Source organism: Myotis brandtii, unplaced genomic scaffold (assembly GCF_000412655.1).
Source record: "Myotis brandtii unplaced genomic scaffold, ASM41265v1 scaffold686, whole genome shotgun sequence".
NCBI lineage: Eukaryota > Metazoa > Chordata > Mammalia > Chiroptera > Vespertilionidae > Myotis > Myotis brandtii.
The window spans coordinates 1471660-1494184 of record NW_005370683.1 but is presented as its reverse complement, the minus strand read 5'-3'; the positions used below and the strand labels follow the sequence as shown (position 1 = coordinate 1494184).

Here is a 22525-nt window from a genome sequence, read left to right as displayed (position 1 = left end):
GCAGGCTGGGCTAAGGGACCCTGCCCCCCCCCGCCAGTGCTCGAATCTTGTGCACCGGGCCTCTAGTATCAATAAAATTTGCATTACTTCATGGATATTATTAAAATTCACCTTACCTTCTAAAAGTGCAGAAAATTTCTGGCCAATAACTCGATCTTTGCATGTTTTTGCAGTCACCGTCCCGCAAGGCTCATAATGCCAGCTGCATTCTCCAGGGGCATTATAATAATCACAGTAGACAGCTGTAACCGAATTATAGCCAATTACTTCCTCTTGTTAGGTAACAACTTTCACTTTCATTTCCCCAAGTATTTTTAAAAAGGAATTTGAATGATATTACAATAAGCAGAACTAAAGTATGCCATTCTGTCTTATCAATTTCCTTTGTATTTATCCAAATTGTTATATAAGCCCAAATAGCTCACCAAAAAAAAGCATATAAAATCAAAATAACACTTTTCTTTGAAAAATAGCATTCATGTTGGTTTGAGGTGGAAAAGCAATATTAATTTTCCCATTTTTAGATAATTTAGGTCATAGTCTAGATTTGCAGTTTTAATGTTCAAATTTAAATTAGAAAAATAAATCTCTGCAAAAATTAAGCTTTTTAAAATATGTAAATAGCAGATCCCAAATGAAGTAACTCAAGATTTCAATATAACATAAGCTTAGCATCATAAACTGAATAAAACGATGATTCAATTTTAACATTATTCATTTGTCATATTTTCTCATAATACCTTCCTTTAAAAGGAAGTATTGACTGATTCCTACTAAAGTTACCACTTTCCATATATGTCACGATTCATTTTACATTTATCTTACAGTTTATCTTGACTGGAACTCTATAAAAGTTTTTATGATAATGAGTGAGGACTTTAACCAATAGTGATATATGACATAAGTTCTTAAGGATTTGTGACTGTAACAGGTTATGTAAACAGTTTTTTGTTCATCTAAGTTTTAATGAGATCTTTTCCATCAGTATTCAATTTCCCCCTTGTAAAATCAAGAACTTCTGCAAGTAAAATTGAATTTAATGTGGTATGGTAGGTGCTTTGCTTGTTTAAAATAGGTATTTTTTTCCCATCGTGACTTATTAATATGTTTTTAAACCTAAGTACAAGATTTTATATAGATAGATATAAATAATATAGAGAGTTTATATATAATCTATAGTATATAGAGAGAAAATGTGAGAAGAATGATTACTTAACAAAACAATTCTGCCTAATTACGTTGTTAAGGAACAATTTATGGGCTCCACTTACGACAGAGGTCGGGCTTTCTCCACGCCACACAGACCCCAACCGCGCTGCACGCCTCCGCATACATGGCCACAGCCGTGCAGAATCCCAGGTACTTGCCCTCCATGTCGCAGGCGCAGGCTTCCTCGATGCACGCATCGTAGTAAGTGCTGGGGTCCACCTGCGGTGGAGGACAGAGCATGAGTGTCTGGGAGCGGGTGCAGGCGCAAGCAGGCCCTCCCCCTCAGAGCCCGGCTACCTTGCTGTGGCACTCTCTGAAGGTGCTGTCCCGGATGATCTCGCATTTCCGCACAGCCCAGGCTTTGCAGTAGGGGTTGGAGTCACATGGGAAAGTCTGAGTTACGGTGTCTGAACATTCTTGAGACGTCTTCCAGCTATTTCCAAACTCCAGTGCTCCGGTAGCTACTGAGGAGTACCGCGTTGTGAAATCATCCTTGAGATCGCCGTTGCTGTTTCCACAAAGACCACACACTTTGCCCTAGCCACATCAGAAAGGAAAATGAGTAAGTAAGTTGTTAGGGATATAGACATATAGGTATGTAATACACACACACACACACACATATATATATATGGAGATGAGATCAGAAAGGAAAATTAAAAGTGAGTTTTACTAGGGACATGCATAGAGCTAGATAGGTAATGATATATATTATAATCATTAATCTATTTTAAAATTTGAATTTTGAAAGGAAACCAGAGTTTGTGGATAAGATTCTGCTCCATTTAATTCAAGAAATCCTATATTGTAAAGTGATCTAGTATCAAATAAGATAAATGCCTTAAGAATTAAAACATTATTATATTCACTAGCTTCTAAATTTTCGTGAGAATCCCCTTAGGTTCTTAGAATATTTGCTCTCAGGAATACATCTAATTCTATATATACACCAACTACTTCAAAATTGAATTTATGCAATAATCTCAAATAACCATATGTGGTTAAACTAGAGGGCCTCAGGTGTATTGCATGTATTTTTCACCGGATTCAATCATCTTTGATTATAGTTCGTATTGCATGCAGATTGAATATATGTAGAGGGCTTGTTCTATAACAGAGACTACCCTCCTCCAACTTCTATCTACAAAGATGTGTATAATTCTCCGTAACAGAAATGATTTTGCTTCCCAATTAATTACTTATTAGTGATGTACATACATTCCAGTATGGCTCCAATATAACAGTCATTCTTGTGTTCTTGTCCCAAATCACGGTTATTCCAGAGACAAATTTCAGAATCAGGTATAAGCCAACGGTATGCACAGTGTACGCATTTCCATTGAGTTCACACTCCTTACTTTCTGTCGTTTTGATGGCTGTTACCTTACCATCTTGCAAGATAACATTCTGATCCTGAAAATAAAAACATATACTTACAATTAAATCCATTTTATTTGGCCAATCGTAATCTGAGGGGAGAAGTAAGTAAAGAGAAATCGCTCTGTACCTGAAAAGCAACTATGATTTTTCTCGAGCACGTGAGGCCGTCTTCACAGCAAGGGACGCTTTCAGTTAAAATGCGGAATGTGCCATTTTCACTGCCACAATAATCCTTTAAAAATTAAATTATAATACGTTTATGAACATCAGGGATGTGAAACTCAATTGCAACATTTGTATCAGACAAATATCTCACTCAGTAACACCTGAAACTCAATAAGTTACCATAAGCTGGTGATTTATTATGGGATGTTATGGAATTCCCACAAGACAGTGGTCGCCTTGGCTGAGTGCAAACTAGTCACCTCGCTTTGACTCAGCCCTTTCCCATTTCTTCTATACAGGTTTAGAATGAGTATATCATAGATATGTGTATTTAAATTATATAAGTTTGTAATCATAAGTTTATTTCTGGATGCTGTAAACAGCTAAAGGTATGTTTTTTTCTCAGTGATTGATATGAAACTTACTATTCAATCAAAACTAATAAATACCAACAATTACATTTCGCCCATTAGATGTTACTGGGGAAGGAGCTTAGTTGCATGTAACGAACTCTGGAATCAATCAGATCAGGTTTGAATATGGCACTGTCTACTTAGCAATTTACATTGCTTATCCTCTCTGACCTTCATGTCTTCAGCTGAATCATAGGAACACTATCAACCTCTTAGTGTCATAATGATTAAATGAATAAAATACATAAATTTGCTTGGCAGAGAAGCAATCATAAAATGCTGTTGTAACACATAGTGCTGTTCTTAAAAATATGATAATATCTAACATTAAATAAGAAGTTAGTATGTGCTCCAGTATTTTTTCTAATTTCTTTTCAAGTCAGGACTATTTCCATCCCCATGTTATTGATAAGGGAACCGAGACACAGAAAGGTAAAGGGATGTGTCCAAAGCCACATATGTGAGAAACGGTAGAGCCGGGATTCAAATCCAGGTGGCCTGCCTTCAGAGTCAGCATTCCTTTGTTACAGTTTATTGCCTTTGAGAAACATGTAAGGGGCATTTAAAATATTTTTTTCATGTTTTCAGAATAAAATTATCCAGAGCTTATATACAAAAAATAGTAAGAAATATAGAAAAACTGTGGCAAAACACTTGCAGTTACCTCAACAAATGAATACTGGCAGAGCCCATCAAAGCTGTAACTTTTTCTGTCAAAAGTTTGAACGTGACCTTCCCCATAGATGTGGCAGGTACTCTGACATTCATTTTGTGTGCAGTTCCAAGATCCTTTCATGCAAGTACTAAAAGGAAGCAATGATAGAGGGCACACCAGTTATATTATTCCAAGATGTCTATGTGCATACTGTTTTTGTCTAAAAGCACTAAACAGTTTTCGTATGGATTTAAATTTTGTAATTGTCTTCATTACATTTTACGATGTTCATCATATATGATGTTATATAAAGTTCTATTTAAAGATATAGCATTTTTTCTAAATACATTTGACCATTATTTTTGAAATATCCCAGAGTATGACTTTTCCTTTCCCATAAAAATAAGGGCAGACATCACACTTCCTAATATCCAAAAAATAAAATAGCAATCCTTAGGCACCATTTGTTGCAGCCAACTGAGGTGACACTTCCTTGGCTATACTCTCGTCCACCAAAAGAGCAAGGGCAGTCATCAGGAAAGACACAGTTCCCTTTAGAATCTCGAACCATTCCTACTGGACAGTAGCACCCACGTTTGCAAGGCGAGTTCTCCTACAGGAATAAGTACAAAGTATACATCGTAAGGCACTGCTCTCAGCACATCACATTATCAGCATTAATGTACAATACATTAATATACCAGGCATGCATTTAGTGTCAACATTGGACAAGTCAAAATAACAAGCAATAAATAATATGACCTTCTCATTATTTTTTTATCTGCATTTAGTTCCTTTTGCCCTGAAACAATGAAAAGTTTTAAAGAGCTAAACTCTGATGCCATGTTACTTACCTCAAAATTAGGTATGTTCCGAGTGCTGCATGTACTGTCAACCCTTCTCTGTGCCTTGGGATCACTGCAGTCAACATATTCAGCCCCTCCAGAGCAATTCTCTGCAGGAGAAAGGAAGGGATTAACCAAGGGCCTCTTGATCTGTTTATTTCAACCAAAATAGGTATCTTAAGCCTTCACCATGATGTCAACACTTACGGTGGGTTAAATCAATGGGAGTCTGGCAAAGAAGAATTCCATCCCGACAGACACTGGAAAGACAAGAAAATGATGCATTTAAAACATCGAATTTCAATAACAAAATCTTAATACACTGTTACAATAACTTTAACCCCTCATCCATGCACCACCTGTTTTAGCGCAAGTAGTAGTCTAAATGAGACACAGTCCTCAGAAAATGCAGATGAACCAAAATATAAGATATAGGCTTGAATGTGTGATAGGAATGTACAAACAAAGTTGTATGGACGTCAAAGAAAGCTTGATTCTCCCAAGAGGTAGTACCCTGCTTACTCTCTGAGCCCCAGACAACGTTCATTCATCTTTGCATCGGCTGCAGTAAGCACAAGGTCTGGCACACAGTAAATATACATTTGATGTGTTTGTTGAATGGTGAATGCTGAGAGACAACTAGAAAGTCTTGTCTGACTAGGAAATCATTTCTACATTGTTTGCAGGTAGGAGCTGCTAAAATATTCTTCTACTGGTATTTAAAACCAAAGAACAGTAAGATAGATTAGTTACAGCCATGATGATGCAATGAACACTCCTGGTAAAGGGTGTCAATAACCAAGCTTCCTCAGAAATGGAAAATGAAAGATGTGACAGGTCTAAAGAAGCCATCATGCTAGCAAAAGACTATTTCTCTGAAAACGACAATCCCTGGATTTCAAAGCGATAACAAATAAATATGTGATCTCCATACCATTTATTGTCATCAATCTCGATGAGTTTGCCTGGTTTTATGACCTCGTCATTCATGTAGCACTCACACTGGGACTTTGAAACACAATTTCCTTCGTTATCCTTGTACATCCCATCAGGGCAAGTGCACCCATCTACCGGAACATCTTCTACATCACAGCTCCTATCGCTCTCTGACAGGGATCGGCAAGAACTGTTGCAGGCTTTTACATTGTACTTGAAAACTAGGCCACTTGGACAAGAGTGATCTGTAGGGATAGAGTAAACATGTACATATTCAGAAAAATTAGCAACTTTACTTCAACTTGATGTTTATAGATATTATAGTAAATTTAGTAAATTGTTCATAATTGATTAATATATTTTTATTGACTACAGAGAGGAAGGGAGAGGGAGAGAGAGCTAGAAATATCAGTGATGAGAGAGAATCATTGATCGGCTTCCTCTTGCATGCTCCCCTTTGGGGATCGAGTCTGCAACCTGGCATGTGCGGGCTCATGACCTCCTGGTTCATAGGTCCATGCTCAACCACTGAGCCACACTGGCTGGGCCATAATTGAGATTATTTTTAAAAATCAAGAAAACGTACTCATTCATTGTTTATTCCCCCCCCCAGTTAATATTGAGTCCCTACTATATGTTTATATATTTTACTGCTGGGGGAAGTACACTTTCCTTACGTGCTGTGTGCAGCAGGGAAACTGCTCTTGGTGAAGAGGAGAGACAGCGTGAAAGCAGCCCAGAGAAAGGTAATTCTATGTGCGGGCAACAGCCTAAGTTAGAAGAGGAGGAGATTCTTGTAAAGAGCACGTGAAAGAATAAAAGCTCTGCGCCCAGACCCCGAGTCGGCAGGTAGAACCCACAGGCCCTAAGAGGAGGAGATTCTTGTAAAGAGCACGTGAAAGAAAAGCTCTGCGCCCAGACCCCGAGTCGGCAGGTAGAGCCCGCAGGCCCTCTTAGGCAGTGTGGTGTTTCAGAGCCATGATCAGCCCCTGCCTGTGTTAGACCGAGTGCCACACAACCGGGTTGGCTTTATTGGTTTTCTTTAAAGATGACACTGACTTCTCTGTAGAAAATGGATTAGAGGAACCAAGAGGGAAAGTGAAGGAAACTATTGCCGTCACCCAGGAGGAAAAATCATGGTTTCTCAACTAGGTTGATGGCAATAAAGATGAAGCGATATGAGTGGATTTTAGAGAAATTTTGGAAGTGAACTTGACAGAACTTATTGATTGACTGGATATGGACTATGAGGTATTAAGTGTGATCTATAAGAGATGCCTTTGTACAAAACATTATTTTTGTAAATTGAGTACTTTCTAAAGTTGCATTCAAATAGTGCAGTAAATATTTTAAAACAAAGCAAGGTTTTATAAATGATAGTTGAGACTTTAATTTACTAATTTAATTTTATTTGGTTTCTAATAAATAAGTTTTTTAACATTTGACTCTGACTTAGAAATGCAGTAGGAGTCAGAACGTTATTTAAATTTTGGCAGATAATAATTGAACAGAAACTTATATTTATACATAAATACATACATATTCTGTTCTGTTTAAATATGAACATATTAAATCAAGATAAAAGAAATAAATAATGAAGTAAAAATGCAAGGATTGCTTAAACATAAAATATACACATATATAACTATATATACATACACACACACACACACACAGGCACTGAGTGACCATATTTAAATCACATGCTAATCCCTTGTCCTTCAGCAGGCTGGGTTGCTTTGATTGGTAGTTCTAATTAGATTTACCCCAATGAAGATGGGGCAGATTCCCAAAGAAATATCAGAATTTTATTACAAAAAAAGGGAGGACATGGATCTTGAGTAATCAGTACAATTGAGGACCAGAAATGTGCACTCTTAATATTTTTACATTGTTATTGTTTTCCTTGGTATATCTCCCCAAAGGTGTAAATGCAGTATCAGGACGATGAAGATTTTATATATACATATATATATATACACATACACACACACACACACACACACACACACACACACACACACATAGGCACTGAGTGACCATATTTAAATCACATGCTAATCTCTTGTCCTTCAGCAGGCTGGGTTGCTTTGATTGGTAGTTCTAATTAGATATATTCTGTTCTGTTTAAATATGAACATATTAAATCAAGATAAAAGAAATAAATAATGAAGTAAAAATGCAAGGATTGCTTAAACATAAAATATACACATATATAACTATATATACATACACACACACACACACACAGGCACTGAGTGACCATATTTAAATCACATGCTAATCCCTTGTCCTTCAGCAGGCTGGGTTGCTTTGATTGGTAGTTCTAATTAGATTTACCCCAATGAAGATGGGGCAGATTCCCAAAGAAATATCAGAATTTTATTACAAAAAATGTTATTTAAATTTTGGCAGATAATAATTGAACAGAAACTTATATTTATACATAAATACATACATATTCTGTTCTGTTTAAATATGAACATATTAAATCAACATAAAAGAAATAAATAATGAAGTAAAAATGCAAAGATTGCTTAAACATAAAATATTTCATATATATATACATATGTATACATATAGACACAAAGATATACATATATACACATATATAACTATATATACATATATATATATACACATACACACACACACACACACACACACACACACACACACACACACATAGGCACTGAGTGACCATATTTAAATCACATGCTAATCCCTTGTCCTTCAGCAGGCTGGGTTGCTTTGATTGGTAGTTCTAATTAGATTTACCCCAATGAAGATGGGGCAGATTCCCAAAGAAATATCAGAATTTTATTACAAAAAAAGGGAGGACATGGATCTTGAGTAATCAGTACAATTAAGGAACAGAGATGTGCACTATTAATATTTTTACATTGTTATTGTTTTCCTTTCCCCAAAAGTGTAAATGCAGTATCAGGACGATGAAGATTTTTATAGTTCCTACTGCCTAATGTCACACTGATTTCCAAAATGTCACACTAGTGCCTGAAGCTCATCCTCCCCTACCCAGGACTGGGGGATACATTGTTTTAAACCACACTTCTGGCAACTAACCATCTGTTCTGTATCAGAAACAGAAAATTCTCTTTGAAAGAACCCAGTACAAATTTGTGAACACATGGGACTAGACTCTCTCTCTCTCCCTCTCTCTCTCTCTTAAAATTGAGAAGGAAGAATTATCTGAAGCCTTCATCCTTACCGCATCGTCCAGTTCTCCATTCCACTATGTATGTTTCTTTCTCAGCACATGCTTTCACATAGTTGCCTAAAATTGTGCACAGGCATTCTTGACCATCTTCACAACTGCAAGTGTATTTTTTGCATTCCTTTAAAATAAAAAACAAATTTATATTACATTATGAATATATTCAGAAGAACATAAACTGAGTATGATGCTTCAGTTCATAACCACTCTGCTTCCCTGAAAAAAAAAATGTTGTTGAAACTTTGGGAAATATTTCTTTTTATAGTAAAAATTTGCAAGACAGCATATCAATAATTAACTGAGTTTTCAACAAACTTAGAAAAGACAGAAAGAGAACATCATTCAAGATTTTTCTCATTTTTTGTACCACATTTTAAATTAAAATTGGTATATCTAACAATTGAATAAATTAGTGGAATCCAATGCTAAATTTAAACATATATCATCATCTACTGTCAATGGTTGCTTTTAAATTTTTTTAATATCTACATGATTCTTTTGATATTATCAAAGTATTTCCTAAACAAGTTGTTAATGTTAGACCCTCACATACCTCATGATAGGGTTTAGGGTTCACAATTGGATGGCAGGAAGAAAAAGGCCCATTTGAATCAAGAAGAATTCCACAGTGACTTTCAGCAAACCTTTCTGGAAGGAAATTAAGGCACCCCAAAATTATATTAATAACTTTATAATTTTTAATTACAAGACAAAGTGCAAATGTTTAACAAAGTTTTGTCTTTAAATAATTATGTTTTTAAAGTGTTTTTAAATTGAATGTATCGCTATATAAAAACAATAGCATGATATAATCAGAGACACTTTAAGCCAAAGAGGCAGAAATCTTTATTAGCTTTGGACTTTTATCTAAAATCAGCTAAACTTATTCTGAAATGCAGTTTATACCTACACATAAGTGGTAAAAAGAGAACCAGATTATTTATTTAGGTGTCTTTTAATTTAAAATATAAATTTATGTCTGTGTTGACAAGTTGGGTAAATGAAGCCACCACAACACCCCTCATTTCACCCCTGTCGCCCAGTATAATTTCCTTAATAAGATGCAGGGTTTGGGATAACTAATATATTTGATAGCAGTGGCTGGGACACCTGGATCTGGCTACAGCTCTATTGTTAAGTGGCTCACTCTTAACAATTTCAAGCAACGATCACTTCCATGAGCCTTGTTTAATAAACCAAATAATCTATAAAGTCTCTTCTACCCCTATTATTCTATAACCATGGAGAAAACTGTATAAGAAAGGGAAAAAATGGATATAGAAAACGACAACTGAGATGACCCAGCCATTCCCTGTGAAAGATGTGTTTGCTAGGAATGCCCTCAGCCACACAGACAGTTTCTCTAATCATGGGACAGCACAGAAAGATGTGTTTGCTAGGAATGCCCTCAGCCACACAGTTTCTCTAATCATGGGACAGTACGCCAAACAGTAGTTAAAACCAGATTTATGTGATAGACTCCTATCATTACCAGAATGAGTACATAATTCCTAGCACCTGATCTTTAACCACAGAGTTTGGCATTTAATTAGCATTACCTGTGTCTATGCTGATGCATGAAGTTGGGTTTCCTTTAGGACAGGACATCATTTCCCAAGAATCAGCAAAAGCCTGAGACGACTTCTCCAATATATTCTGACTTGACATGAAATCATCTTCTGCTCTGTTGTTGTAGGAGCCACAGAGTCCTGTGGAAGAGCACAGGACAAAGTTGAACATCCCCTTCCCTACTCAACTTTTTGGACTCATATCCTCACTTCATATTCAGTTCTTTAAGTCAAAACTGCAGAAGCTGTCTAAGAGTACAGCTTGCTTAGTCTTTATACACGTAAGTGACCATGGAATTTGCCGTAATTGTTCTTGTTTTGTGTGACGCCATTGACAGTATGTAAGAGCTGATTTCTATAGTAGAAAAAACCTAAGTGGAAGATATGAACACGTGACCAGAAAAAACATGTTATACTGTAGTTTGTATGTGAAATATGATTTTCAAAAGATTGATATCCATAATATCTTAGTTTATTCTTTTACAGACCAAAATCCTTAAAAATGCATATTAACAAAAGGATAGTTAACATATTATCAAATATCATTATATTTGAAAAATAAAAGCCTTTATTTAAAAGCCTAAAATGTTGAGAACCATTTAGGAATGGGTTTTGTAACAAACAAGGTTGTCATTACTATAAAAAGCAAATTGAAATTTTACTGAAATATAAAAAGGAAGATGAAGTAAAAATGACGTATGGTTTAATATCATTAAGAGACAGTTGAAAATTACAATAGATGATTGACATATTAGAGCCTTGGAAATAAAAACATAGGCAGAGGACTTACCGACAGTGTCTGTGAATTGGTTAGGTGGCATGGAAACATATAATTGCATCACGGGATCAGTTTGTATTTGCATTTTTACATGAGAGTATGTTTCTACTTGAAAGTATGAGAGAGATGCCTTGAAAATCTGTATTTTGTCTGTTAAAAGAATTATTAACATTATTAGCAGGAATTAATATATTAAACAGTTTTAAATTTATTAAAGTGTTTTTATTCTTTTATATATTAAAAACAGAAACATTTATTATCATTAAAACTTGAATAAATGAATGCCTCCTACATTTATTTTTAAGTGGTATTATTAAACTTACCTGAATAGTAATAATGTTGATTTTCAATCTTGTCATTTGTGACTGTTCCATCTCTATTAAATACATATTTGTCAACCGAACCAGACTAAAATTGAAAATACATTGTTAGTTCATATCAATTTACAAAATTATTTCAGTTTAATGCAATGTAATAGATGCAATAAAAACGGGTATAATTTTATTGGATTAATTCCTAAATATCTAAACCATTTTTAAAGCACTTTCCATTCATACTTCGCTTCATTGTTTCTCATACGAACTCTCTGAGGAAGTTTGTAAAGGGCTCTTCATCCCCAATTGTAGATGAGGAAACTAAGACCCTTGAAGGTAACTTGGATTTCCAAAGGTTAAAAAGCTTGTAAGTGCAGGCTGGCTGCTCTTCCTTCTCATCTAGGTCTATTTCCACTTAAATTGTTAGTTTCTCAGACATGAACTTGTAAGCAAATATAATTGCTTTCTTAATGATCCACAGTATTTAATAATTTTATAATTACGTAAGGTTGATGTGTAATGAGCGTGTTAGTTGTGTATCTATGGTATATTTTTATTATTTAAGGATCCTTGGGACTATCCAGCTCTTCCAGAGACTCTACCACTTTTCTGCATAATCTTATTTGTACTTTTAATTTACATAGTAAAGCCTCTTTTCTGCAACCTCTGAAATTCTGAATTTGTGACATAATTAATTTGGTTGTGCTCTGAGTAAACTTTAGGAAGCTGACGACTTACCGAATTTAAGACGAGTGTAACACTATTTAAGCACGTTCCTGACATACCACTTGGACATGGACGAAGCTCAACACTAACAGACCAATCTTGATCCTGTTAAAAAAAATGCATTTCATTTAAATAATAATTTAAATGTTATTGATGACATGTTATTACTATTTTATTTACTCACAATGCATGTTTGTATTTTTAAATTAAATTTATTGGGGTAACATTGGTTAATAACATTTTATACGTCTCAGGCATACGACTTTATAATCCAACATCTCTAGATTCCATTGTGTGCTCACCACCCAAAATCAAGTCTCCTTCTGTCACCACAATGCCTCTATACAATCATTCTGCTCTGAAAATGGAATCCAACTTCAATCCATGGTATAGATTAAAATTGGTCAAGAGCTTTACCGATCAGCTCTATCTGTGTGGCCTATGATTGGTGATTTTTCATAGCCATTGTTTTTTCTTAATCTTTACTTTCTGTCTTCTCCTCCAAGGGAGTTATGCTGTATGTGGAGACTAAGGTGAATTAGAGGCAACCTAGCTTGGTTAGTCTCTGGACAATCCACATTGTCTATTTAGATCCTATGTGAGAGACAATTAATAAAACCTCAATATAATTCATGTCAAACATTGACTTCCAGTTCTCATTTTAAGATCTAGGAATCCCTAAACTATAAGAAGCAAATATTCCATACATTCTGGCATATTTCCTTCTCACTTTACTCATCCCCCATTCTCATGGATTACATGAGGCGTACAAAGAGAAGGAAAGAAAATTTGGAAAACTGACTTTTAGCAGCAGAAAGTACATTTCTCAGAGTACTGGGCATTGGCCCGCATCTCTCACTTCAGGAATCACAAATTCTGTTCATCTTTGTTTCTTACCAGGAAGACTAAATAATATTACTTATCCTCATGCTAGCCGAAGGTACAAGCTATGAAATGGGATTCCCACTTTTATTAAAATTCAAACTACTTAAAATTTTAATACTGAAAAGAATTTAAATATAAGGACAGCCTCTATCATACTGATAATATTGTCATAAAACCTAAAAATAAATGCAAAGAATAATAATGAAAGAGAAAGATGCTTCATCTATATTAATAAAAGCATAATATGCTAATTAGACCAGATGTCCTTCCGGACAACCTTCCAGACGAAGCCAGGGCTGCAAGGGAAGCCTGGGTCCTGGGTGCCAGAGGGAAGCCAGTGCCAGCAGCCGGGGGAAGGGAAGGCCTACTCTTGCATGAATTTCATGCATTGGGCCTCTAGTAGAATATAAAGGATAGTTTCATTTGAGACACTAGTGAACACATGCAAAGAAAAGTAGCACAAATAATTTTCCAGTCCATTTAGAAAATTATTAGTGATGAAAGGGGCTTTGTTTGTTTTTAAGCAGAAATTTCTAAAGAGCACAGGTAATACTGGTTGCCAATGTCAATGTGATAGCAAACATACTGAAATATATAACCAGTACTTGAAAGGCTGTTCGTTATTTATTTTTTTAATAATTGAAGGTGAAGATTGTGTTTCAAGTTAATTTAAAAATAGCTTGGAGCCTGTATTAGTTTTCTGAAGTGTTCGAGGTTCTTACGTACGTGGATGGCCAAAAAGTGACAGTTTCCAGGATGGTTATATTTTTCACCATCGAAGGTGGTAATTGAACTTCCTTCCACCTTACATCTTCCAGGACACATTGCTTCAGTGCAAGACCACTTTGCATCTTGGCATGTGCTGTTAAAATAAAATGGTTATGTTAAAGACCACCAATCACGTCTTTAAGAAATCACAACTTACACTGACATTTAGTTAAGCTGTATTAGGCCATGCACATCCCCCACCCAACATCTCAGTTCTGATGTAATGCCTCATTGACAGTGGTATCCTGGTATTTTAAAAGTCGTGAATTCCACTGAATAAAATGATAACATCCAACTGCATTAAACAAATAAAAACTTGTAAACTGGATCTCAGGTGCTTAAATGGAACATATTTCACTGTTAGTATTAAAACATCTGCTACTTGCCCCATTGTAGACCTGCACTTTCCAATATAGTACAGAGTCGTATAGCTATTGGTTATTTGAAATCTGGCTAGTCCAGATTGAGATCTACTTTAAATGAAAAATATACAGATGATGAAGGCAACATGAAAAAAATTGTAAAACCTCAGGTTAACGTTTTATACTAGTTTTATGTTGAAATAATAGTTAAAAGTGTTAGTTATCTATGTGGGTGACATTCATGACTCACATTATACTTCTCTTGAACAGTATTTTTGTAGATATTTAATAAATCATACTATTGTTTTTATAATCATTATTAATAAATTATTACCATATGAATCAAACATTTTCTATTTATAGGAAAATTATTATAGTATAAATACTACATTGTTTTTTATTGAGTTAAATTATTTCCCCAGAAGGACATCATATATTTCTAGAAAAGTCCTTTGGGATCCTGCAGAAATTTGGAGTTTCAGAGAAAAGTAATAAAGAGGATGGGGAAATCTCTCTCGTCAGCAAATTCTTGCTGCACTCAAAAGGAAGAATCAAGCTAACTATTCAAAGAGGAATAATCTACACTAGCCTTTGGCACATTAAAATCTACTCCGGATTAAATTTATCTCCACAAATGTAGCCTTCTATAGAATTATTTAAAAAGTGTTGGGCTGTTTCTGATTATACATTTTATTAAATATTCTTGGCAATTAGAATGATTACTATTTCATTATTGTAACCATACTCTTGTATTATCCTTTGTTCTCTATCTGCAACCACCAACTGGAGCACTATTCAAAACACTCTTTCAGTTAGCGGAAAACATTATCTTTTAAAGATACACAGAAAGTTCACATGTTTTATACAAATATCACACTAAACATTCCTCAGCCAAAAAGATAAAATATTAACACGGAAAATCCCATGAGGCTGCTAAATTAGTCTGAAGGGTGGATTCAGGGATTATTTTAAATTAGACTAAAATATTCGTATTTTTTCACTATCAACAAAGTGAGGATGAAAAGCACACATACCACTGAGACCCACAGGGACCTTCTCGAACGTCTCCTGACAAGTAGACGTTTCCATTAGACTCACAGGGACAGTCGGCCTTCAATACACATCTTCCTTTCTCTCCAATGTCATCCAACAGATAACCTAGAATACGTTATGTAAGGTGAATCTCAAGACATATGAACCCCAGTATATTCTCAAGCAGTGTATTGTGAAATGACTGTTGAGCTAGTTCTGATAGGTGCGGACATGCACTTAACATAATAATTTCTATTTAAGCAGTTACTCCTTCTTTGAGAACTTGCAAGCATGTGATTTTCTGAACCACAGAGCAGTCCTCCTGAGCCAAATGTAGAATCAGAGGATAATCTGTGGGTATTACAGCCCTCAGGTACCGCAGAGACAGAAATGCACATTAACTTTAAAGGTCTCTCTCTACCCCCCATCTGCAGTTTGCTAGAAGGCTGGACTATGAATAAGTGAATTCATTAAATATCTTGTTAGAGATAAGACTGCACTAGAGTGAGTCACTTCTTTTTCAGTTCTTTTGGTGTAAATATTATTACCTTCTGGGCAGGTGCAGCCACTCACACATTCACTGTCTTGAAAAGGAGCCACATTAGAACAAGTTGCAGGATTTGAGGGGCCACATTCTTTGTAGACATGTTTTTCTGGGCATTGAGGTTTTTCTGGAGAAATATAGAAATATTTATATATGAAATTAGAGGAAAATTAATGTGATGAATATATAACATTCTAATGAGGATCTTTTCAAATAGGATTCTTTGAGTCTAATTTTCAAGATATATGTTTTTCAAGCTACTCAGTACCACTATATTATGCCAATTGACCATGCATTATTTTATAATACAAAATTTAATATGGAGGAAAGATATGCTGTACATAATATCATTTCATCTTACTTTGATCTTATTTGTATTCTAACTTATTAAGATTGAGATAAGCATACGTGGAAAGTATATATATGTTCTGAAGCTTATATTTATGTTTTATTAAGACGGATCATGAGAATTCTCATGTTCTCTGTTATTACACAGTGTTTTACAAAGTATCATACTTTAAAAAGATATTAGCTTGTAAGACCCACAAGCTAATAAATAATTTCAAAATGCAATGGGTATTTAATTTTAAAGCGTGCCTTTAATATTTATGTAAAACGTTTTTTGTACTCATTCAATAGAAACTTATCTGGCCACTGGGTAAAGCTAGCAATAAAACTACTGGTCTGCAATGTGTTAATTTTTTTGAAAGAAAATCATAGTGCTAATCAATATCCTTTTGTTAACATTTCCAGAACTTTTACAGTTTTTTTGTACAATTTTACTCATTTCCCCCAGTGAATTTTATTTATTGTAAATATCATGAAGTTCCTCAGTAATATCTTTACACAAAGCACTGCAACTTGTGGCGAGTCACTTCACCAAAGGGCCTCAGTGTCCTCGCAAGTACATGTGAAGACAAGGCTCTATCATCTCTAAATGCTTCCCAGGGCTTACAATCATCTGAGAAGATCACTACGAAACATAGCTCAACTTTAAAGTCCCATACAGGGTTGGTCCAAAGTAGGTTTATAGTCATTCGTATGGAAAATAATACAATAATTAATAAATAATAATACAACAATAAGCTCTGTGTTTCGTGTACTCACTACTGTAAACCTACTTTTGTCCACCCTGTGTAAACTTCCTGATTGGAAATCTATAATAAAATGAAAAACCTACCGCAAACCACATCAGAATCATCTCGCCAGGATTCGTAGGTGCCGGGACCATCTGAGGCACAAAGGCGGGACAATTCTGAATAAGTGTCACATGTCGACTTTTTGTCTCTATTTTGGCAATACTCATCAATGCAGACCTTTTTGTAGTCACTGGATAAGGCAGAAACCTTTCCACATTCCTCAAAGTAGGTTCCAATAATTTTGTTACAGTACTGCAAAATAAAATATAAAGTTTTTATAAAACATTAAAAATGAACAAATGAATATTTAAGAAGAGATCAATTCAGAAGTACTTTTCTGCATAATATCCTGTAGTTTTGACAGGGAGGATTATTGGATGCTGGTTGAAATGAAGCATTTTTAAGGATTATAGTAGATATAGTCACTCCTAAAATAGTACTTCACTTGTGGCATTTGAGTTGCTATAAAACAACTTCAAAAATTGTACCTGAATTCATCCCAAATTTCTCTAAAGGTGACATGAGGTTTAGAACTTGAGAAAGTGGAAGAGGTGAGAAAAGGAGAGATCAGTCGATATCAGAAATTGGATGGTAAATGATTGATAACACAATAGACAGAAGGGATATTGGCCCTTTAACTGTTAGTCTGCTTATATTTGGTGAGCAAACAGATGACATTAAAATGCAGTGACTCTGTTTTCTTGGTGTGGGCTATGTGAGTTTGTTCTGGAAACAATATATTTGTTCTCATGTTGGTTAAGAAAGTAAAAACATGTTAATGAATCCAAAAGGTTCAAATTTCAATATATCTTAACTATCTCATAACTATCTTCTATTTTAACCATTTTTGTTTGCTTTCTTTCAGGAAATGTGAAAGCTATTGCCAAACAAATGCACGATTTGCACTAATTAAATTCTGGGACAACTGATAATATTCTCCAAGTGAGGTATAAAATAAAGTGAAATAACACCTGCAAAGATTGCAAAGATTGCTTTTACATCTATTGTTCTTTGTTACTTTCTCTCTAGATTATAGGTCCTTTTAGGGCAAGAACTATAACATTGAATTTAATATAGCATGGATTAGTACCAGGTCTTGGATATAGTAGGTCTTTGTCAAGTATTCACTGGCTTTAACATACATTTATGTAAACATTCAACTAACATTTTTAAGCAACAAGGGTAACTTCTCACACAGTATGCAACTACCACAACAAATGAGACATTATCACGCAACTCATACATAATCTCATAGAGAAGATATGAGAAAAACATGGGAAATCATTATAGATGGTGTCTTATTGTAAGGACCAATGAGTGACAGAGGGAATGAAGGAAAGAGAAGGCATTGTAAGTGCAAAGATCAAGGAGGGTTTCACAAGGAAGATAGTAGATGATCTTGTATAATGTCACGGTTTAATTTGATTTGCTAAAAGATGACAAGATGGTTATAAATGTAACACCCATTGTCAATAGAACAAAAATTTATTTTATCTTTTGATCTTGAGAATTTTGTTCTAGATTGAAGCAGGAATATGTGAATATTCATTCAGTCACTAAATGAATCTATCAAACTCAACATAACACAAGGTTGGAAGATTCACAGAGTAAATAATGACTATTCTCAATTGTCATAATCAAAAATAGTACCTGTAACTTTTTCAAAAAGAAGGTAAAGGATATAAAGGATGACAATTCAGACTGGTTCTCTGGGGCAACAGTAAGAAAGCAAGAACAGAAACTAGTTCTTAGGGACAAAGTACATGGATTTCTAAACTGTAAGAGTCAAGTTAGTATCCATGAAGAGGTAATAATGCAGAGGGGAAATGTGTTAATTTACAGACAAATGAAAACACTATGCAAAGGAAATTAGAATTGTCACACTAATACATAGTTAATATCATAGTGTTTTAGGGAGAACGTTATTTTGTCCTTTTTAGTTAGACTAAAGCTCAGACTACAGGGACACTGGAGGGGAAGCAGTTGCAGAATTCTAAGATGTGAGTGCTGAGAAAGGATGCTGGCTATCTAAATTGAAACCCAGGGGAATATTGCAGAAATTTGCTACTAGATGAAATACTAATTTCTTACCTCTACTCCATCTTCGCAAGTTTGATAGGTTTTACTAGTAGCTTCAGGGCAATCACCAGCAATTTTACTCTTGGCAATGTGCTCATTGATGTCTTCTCCTTAAAAAGAAAACAATGTTTGATTCACAATATGCATTACATGTACACGTTATCTTCAAGCTAAACATAGATTTGACAACATAAATATAGACATATATTTATTTTAACATTTTTTCATTCTTTAGACAAATGCAAAGTGTTGTTACAGTTACCCAAACATGAGCATTTACTTTATAATTTTCTTTTTGGAAGCAATATTCTTGTTCATAATACATTGAAATCTTACCTGGAGTGGTGTTGAAATTACCACAAAGACCGCAAGTTGGATATTGCTTGTGAAGAGTGAGCTTTAAAAGAAATGTATATATTTATAAAATATTGAAAATATCTTAAGACAAGCTATACCCAAAACAAAGAACACGGCTCTTAGTATTTTATTCTATCTAAGCTGGTTACTTATGGATGTACTACCAGGTGTGTGATTTTTAAGAACCTGGCTCTAGAATTTGGAATAAATCCTGATTCCACCACTTACTAACTGTGTCTTTGAACAGGTTATTTAAATTTTTCATTAGCGTGAATCTCCTGAATTCCATCATCTTTAAAATAAGATTAATAATAGTATGTACTTCAAGATGTTTTAAATATTAAGATAATGGTTAGTACAGTGACAAATACATAGAGATTGCTCAATGAACTTTAGCTCTGGTTTTATAATGTATTGTTTCTGTAACTAAAAGCAAAGAAAAAATAGCACAGGATTATAAGAAAATCAAAGATAAACTTACTGAGAGTTTGTTATTTTTGTCCCACATTAAAGACAAAATTCCTCTACGGCTGTTCAGGACATTATATTCTCCATGTTTTTTAATGTGAATCAGCTTGTTGTTATATGGTATCTGTACACTGAAAAGTATAAAAACACAAATACATATAAATGTAAAAAGTATTCTTATAACACCTTTGTCTGGTAATTCATTTTTCTATAGTTAGAAAATCTGTCTAGTAATTATTAAAGTTTTATTTTTATATCATTTCAGAAGAGATACAATGGCTCTTTTCCCAATATTGGAAAGACTTTTAAGGAACAATGAATAAATCTTTGGGACTTTGGAGTAATTAACAACAACAACAAAACACAGTGGTTCAGTATAAGAAAATAATGATGAAATAATTCAAAATGTTCACAAGTAGAATAATATGCCGCATTTTCTTATCCTGGTAAGTATTCAAATATGCTATCCCTTCCAAATGTAAATTACTATGTCTGGAAATCATGGCCTAAGGGCTTCAATCTATTATAAAACCACAAGTCTATATTTAGTGTTAAACATACAAATAAAAATTGAAACATTCTTTAAACAGTTTTGTTGAATACGCATGTTGCCCAAAATGAGATACTCAAAATAGTCAAACAACAGACATCTCTTTTTTCCCTACCTTGTTATAGAAATAAATATATCTTACAATCCCACATATAGCTGTATTATAGAGTTACCAAACTCCTTTCCAATAATTTATTAAAAATATCAACATACATCAAAATAGGAAAAGAGTACATCATCTCTCACCATCTCTTTCCTATTCAACTTTTTTTTTTGGTTAGGTTACTTCAAATAATTTTACAGCATTTATCCAAACACTATTGCATTTACCTTTCTTCATTAACTAAAATGGTGTCACCAGATATAGAGATGTCATTATTGTCAATTAAAACCGTTATTTTTTCAATCTCACTATCATTGTTTCGTTTGATCTCAATATTGAAATCTCCAGATTCAACGCAGTGGCGGCAGAAAGTGTACGTGCATGATGACTCAAAGGAGAAGATACGGCCGTTGAAAGCTTTGTATGCTCCCTTGTCCCAAGTAGAAGCTTCACCTGTAAGATATTTAGAATAGAATATTCATAATTATTCAGACAATTAATGTATTATCTAGTTCTGATTTATTAAAGTGTTTATTCACCAAGATAAAAAAAAATCACTGGAAGATTCTATTCTCACAGCCATTACCTTTATTCATTACTTTTCTTTCTCACATACTGCAAAAGCACACTAAAAGTAGCACCTGAGGCCTTGGGAATACCCAAAGTTGGCTATCTGGCAAAACAAAACATGAATAAAACATCTTGTTTCCATTGGAAAAGGGAAAATGAGTTTACTATGGGGAGGAATCCATGGAGGGAACTGGTGGTCTGCTTAATTGTTTTGCTCTTTATACAGATAGTCTTTTTAATGTTGTCTGAGTTGGTTAACATTTATATCAAATGAGTGTAAAGACTTCTATTATTTCTTTCTATACATATATATGCACATGTGTACGTGTGTGTACATGTGCATATATATTTATGTGTATATAGTGTCTTTGTATGTATCTTTGAGGAAAAATAGTACTGATGTGATGTTATTCACACATACAATGAACAAATAGATAATGGCAAATTGGTTACTTTATACCTCACTAGAGGCCCGGTGCACGAATTTGTGCACCAGTGGGGTCCCTCCACCTGGCCTGCGGGATCAGGCGGAAACCAGTTCTCTGACATCCTTCGAGGGGTCCCGGATTGTGAGAGGGCACAGGCCAGGCCGAGGGACCCCACTGGTGCATGATCAGGGCCGGGGAGGGACACGAGAGGTTGGCCAGCCAGGGAGGGACCACAGGAGGGCTCCAGGCCATGTCCAGGCCGTAGCTCAGTAATGATCAGCTGGACCCCAGCAGCAAGCTAACCTACCGGTTGGAGCATCTGTCCCCTGGTAGTCAGTGCACGTCATAGCGAGCAGTTGACCTGCCTTGGCATATCATTAGCATATTACGCTTTGATTGGTTGAACAGCTGACCAGACGACCAGACACTTAGCATATTAGGCTTTTATTATATAGGATTAGGTACTGACTAGCTTAGGCATATAAATATGAATAAGAATCAGAATAATTTTTACTTACCAATAATTGTATTTGTTTCTGAGTATGTGGGAGTTGCTTCCGGAATATGAGATCCTTTTTCTATTCAATACAATGCATAGATTAGTAAAATACAGGACATATATTGATTTTATATATATAGTTCATTTGGGCATCTATATGGAAATTAAGAAGTTGGTACTAAAATCTATAAATGGGGTTTGTTTTATCCTGAATATATAATTTTATTTTGTGAGAGCTGTGATTTGCCAAGGTCATACACATGATTATCTCTGAAATTCATATTTTTTCTTGGGACAATCAGCCATAGTAAGCTCAGAAATTAAGAGCTTATTAATTTTGGGCATCTACAATTACAAACATATGTTGCATCCCTAACAGAACTATTTTTTTCAACTACAAATTTTTATTGGCTATTGCCCAAACAGGCCCAAGATAGATTGTATTAAACCAGTCTACTATATAATACTGATAATTCAATTATATATATATATCAGAAAAATTAGTTTATATATATAT

At 34.7% G+C, this 22525-nt stretch overlaps 1 protein-coding gene across 1 annotated transcript in view; it reads right to left on the bottom strand.

Moving 5' to 3' along the window:
• Positions 1–22525, bottom strand: part of MUC19 (mucin 19, oligomeric) — a 114087-nt gene that overhangs the window by 79295 nt on the left and 12267 nt on the right. Inside the window, exons 7-31 of the mRNA XM_014529528.1 lie at positions 22028–22087; positions 20739–20964; positions 19872–19989; positions 19370–19430; positions 19046–19143; positions 16996–17206; positions 15820–15942; positions 15274–15397; positions 13836–13971; positions 12237–12329; positions 11508–11592; positions 11197–11334; positions 10398–10547; positions 9392–9486; positions 8833–8959; positions 5602–5848; positions 4875–4927; positions 4677–4777; positions 4284–4435; positions 3832–3970; positions 2717–2821; positions 2428–2622; positions 1507–1746; positions 1272–1428; positions 117–242 (exon numbers count right to left, since the gene is read on the bottom strand). Of these exons, the coding sequence (XP_014385014.1) occupies positions 117–242; positions 1272–1428; positions 1507–1746; positions 2428–2622; positions 2717–2821; positions 3832–3970; positions 4284–4435; positions 4677–4777; positions 4875–4927; positions 5602–5848; positions 8833–8959; positions 9392–9486; positions 10398–10547; positions 11197–11334; positions 11508–11592; positions 12237–12329; positions 13836–13971; positions 15274–15397; positions 15820–15942; positions 16996–17206; positions 19046–19143; positions 19370–19430; positions 19872–19989; positions 20739–20964; positions 22028–22087 (3360 nt within the window). The remainder of the gene's footprint in view (positions 1–116; positions 243–1271; positions 1429–1506; positions 1747–2427; positions 2623–2716; positions 2822–3831; positions 3971–4283; positions 4436–4676; positions 4778–4874; positions 4928–5601; positions 5849–8832; positions 8960–9391; positions 9487–10397; positions 10548–11196; positions 11335–11507; positions 11593–12236; positions 12330–13835; positions 13972–15273; positions 15398–15819; positions 15943–16995; positions 17207–19045; positions 19144–19369; positions 19431–19871; positions 19990–20738; positions 20965–22027; positions 22088–22525) is intronic.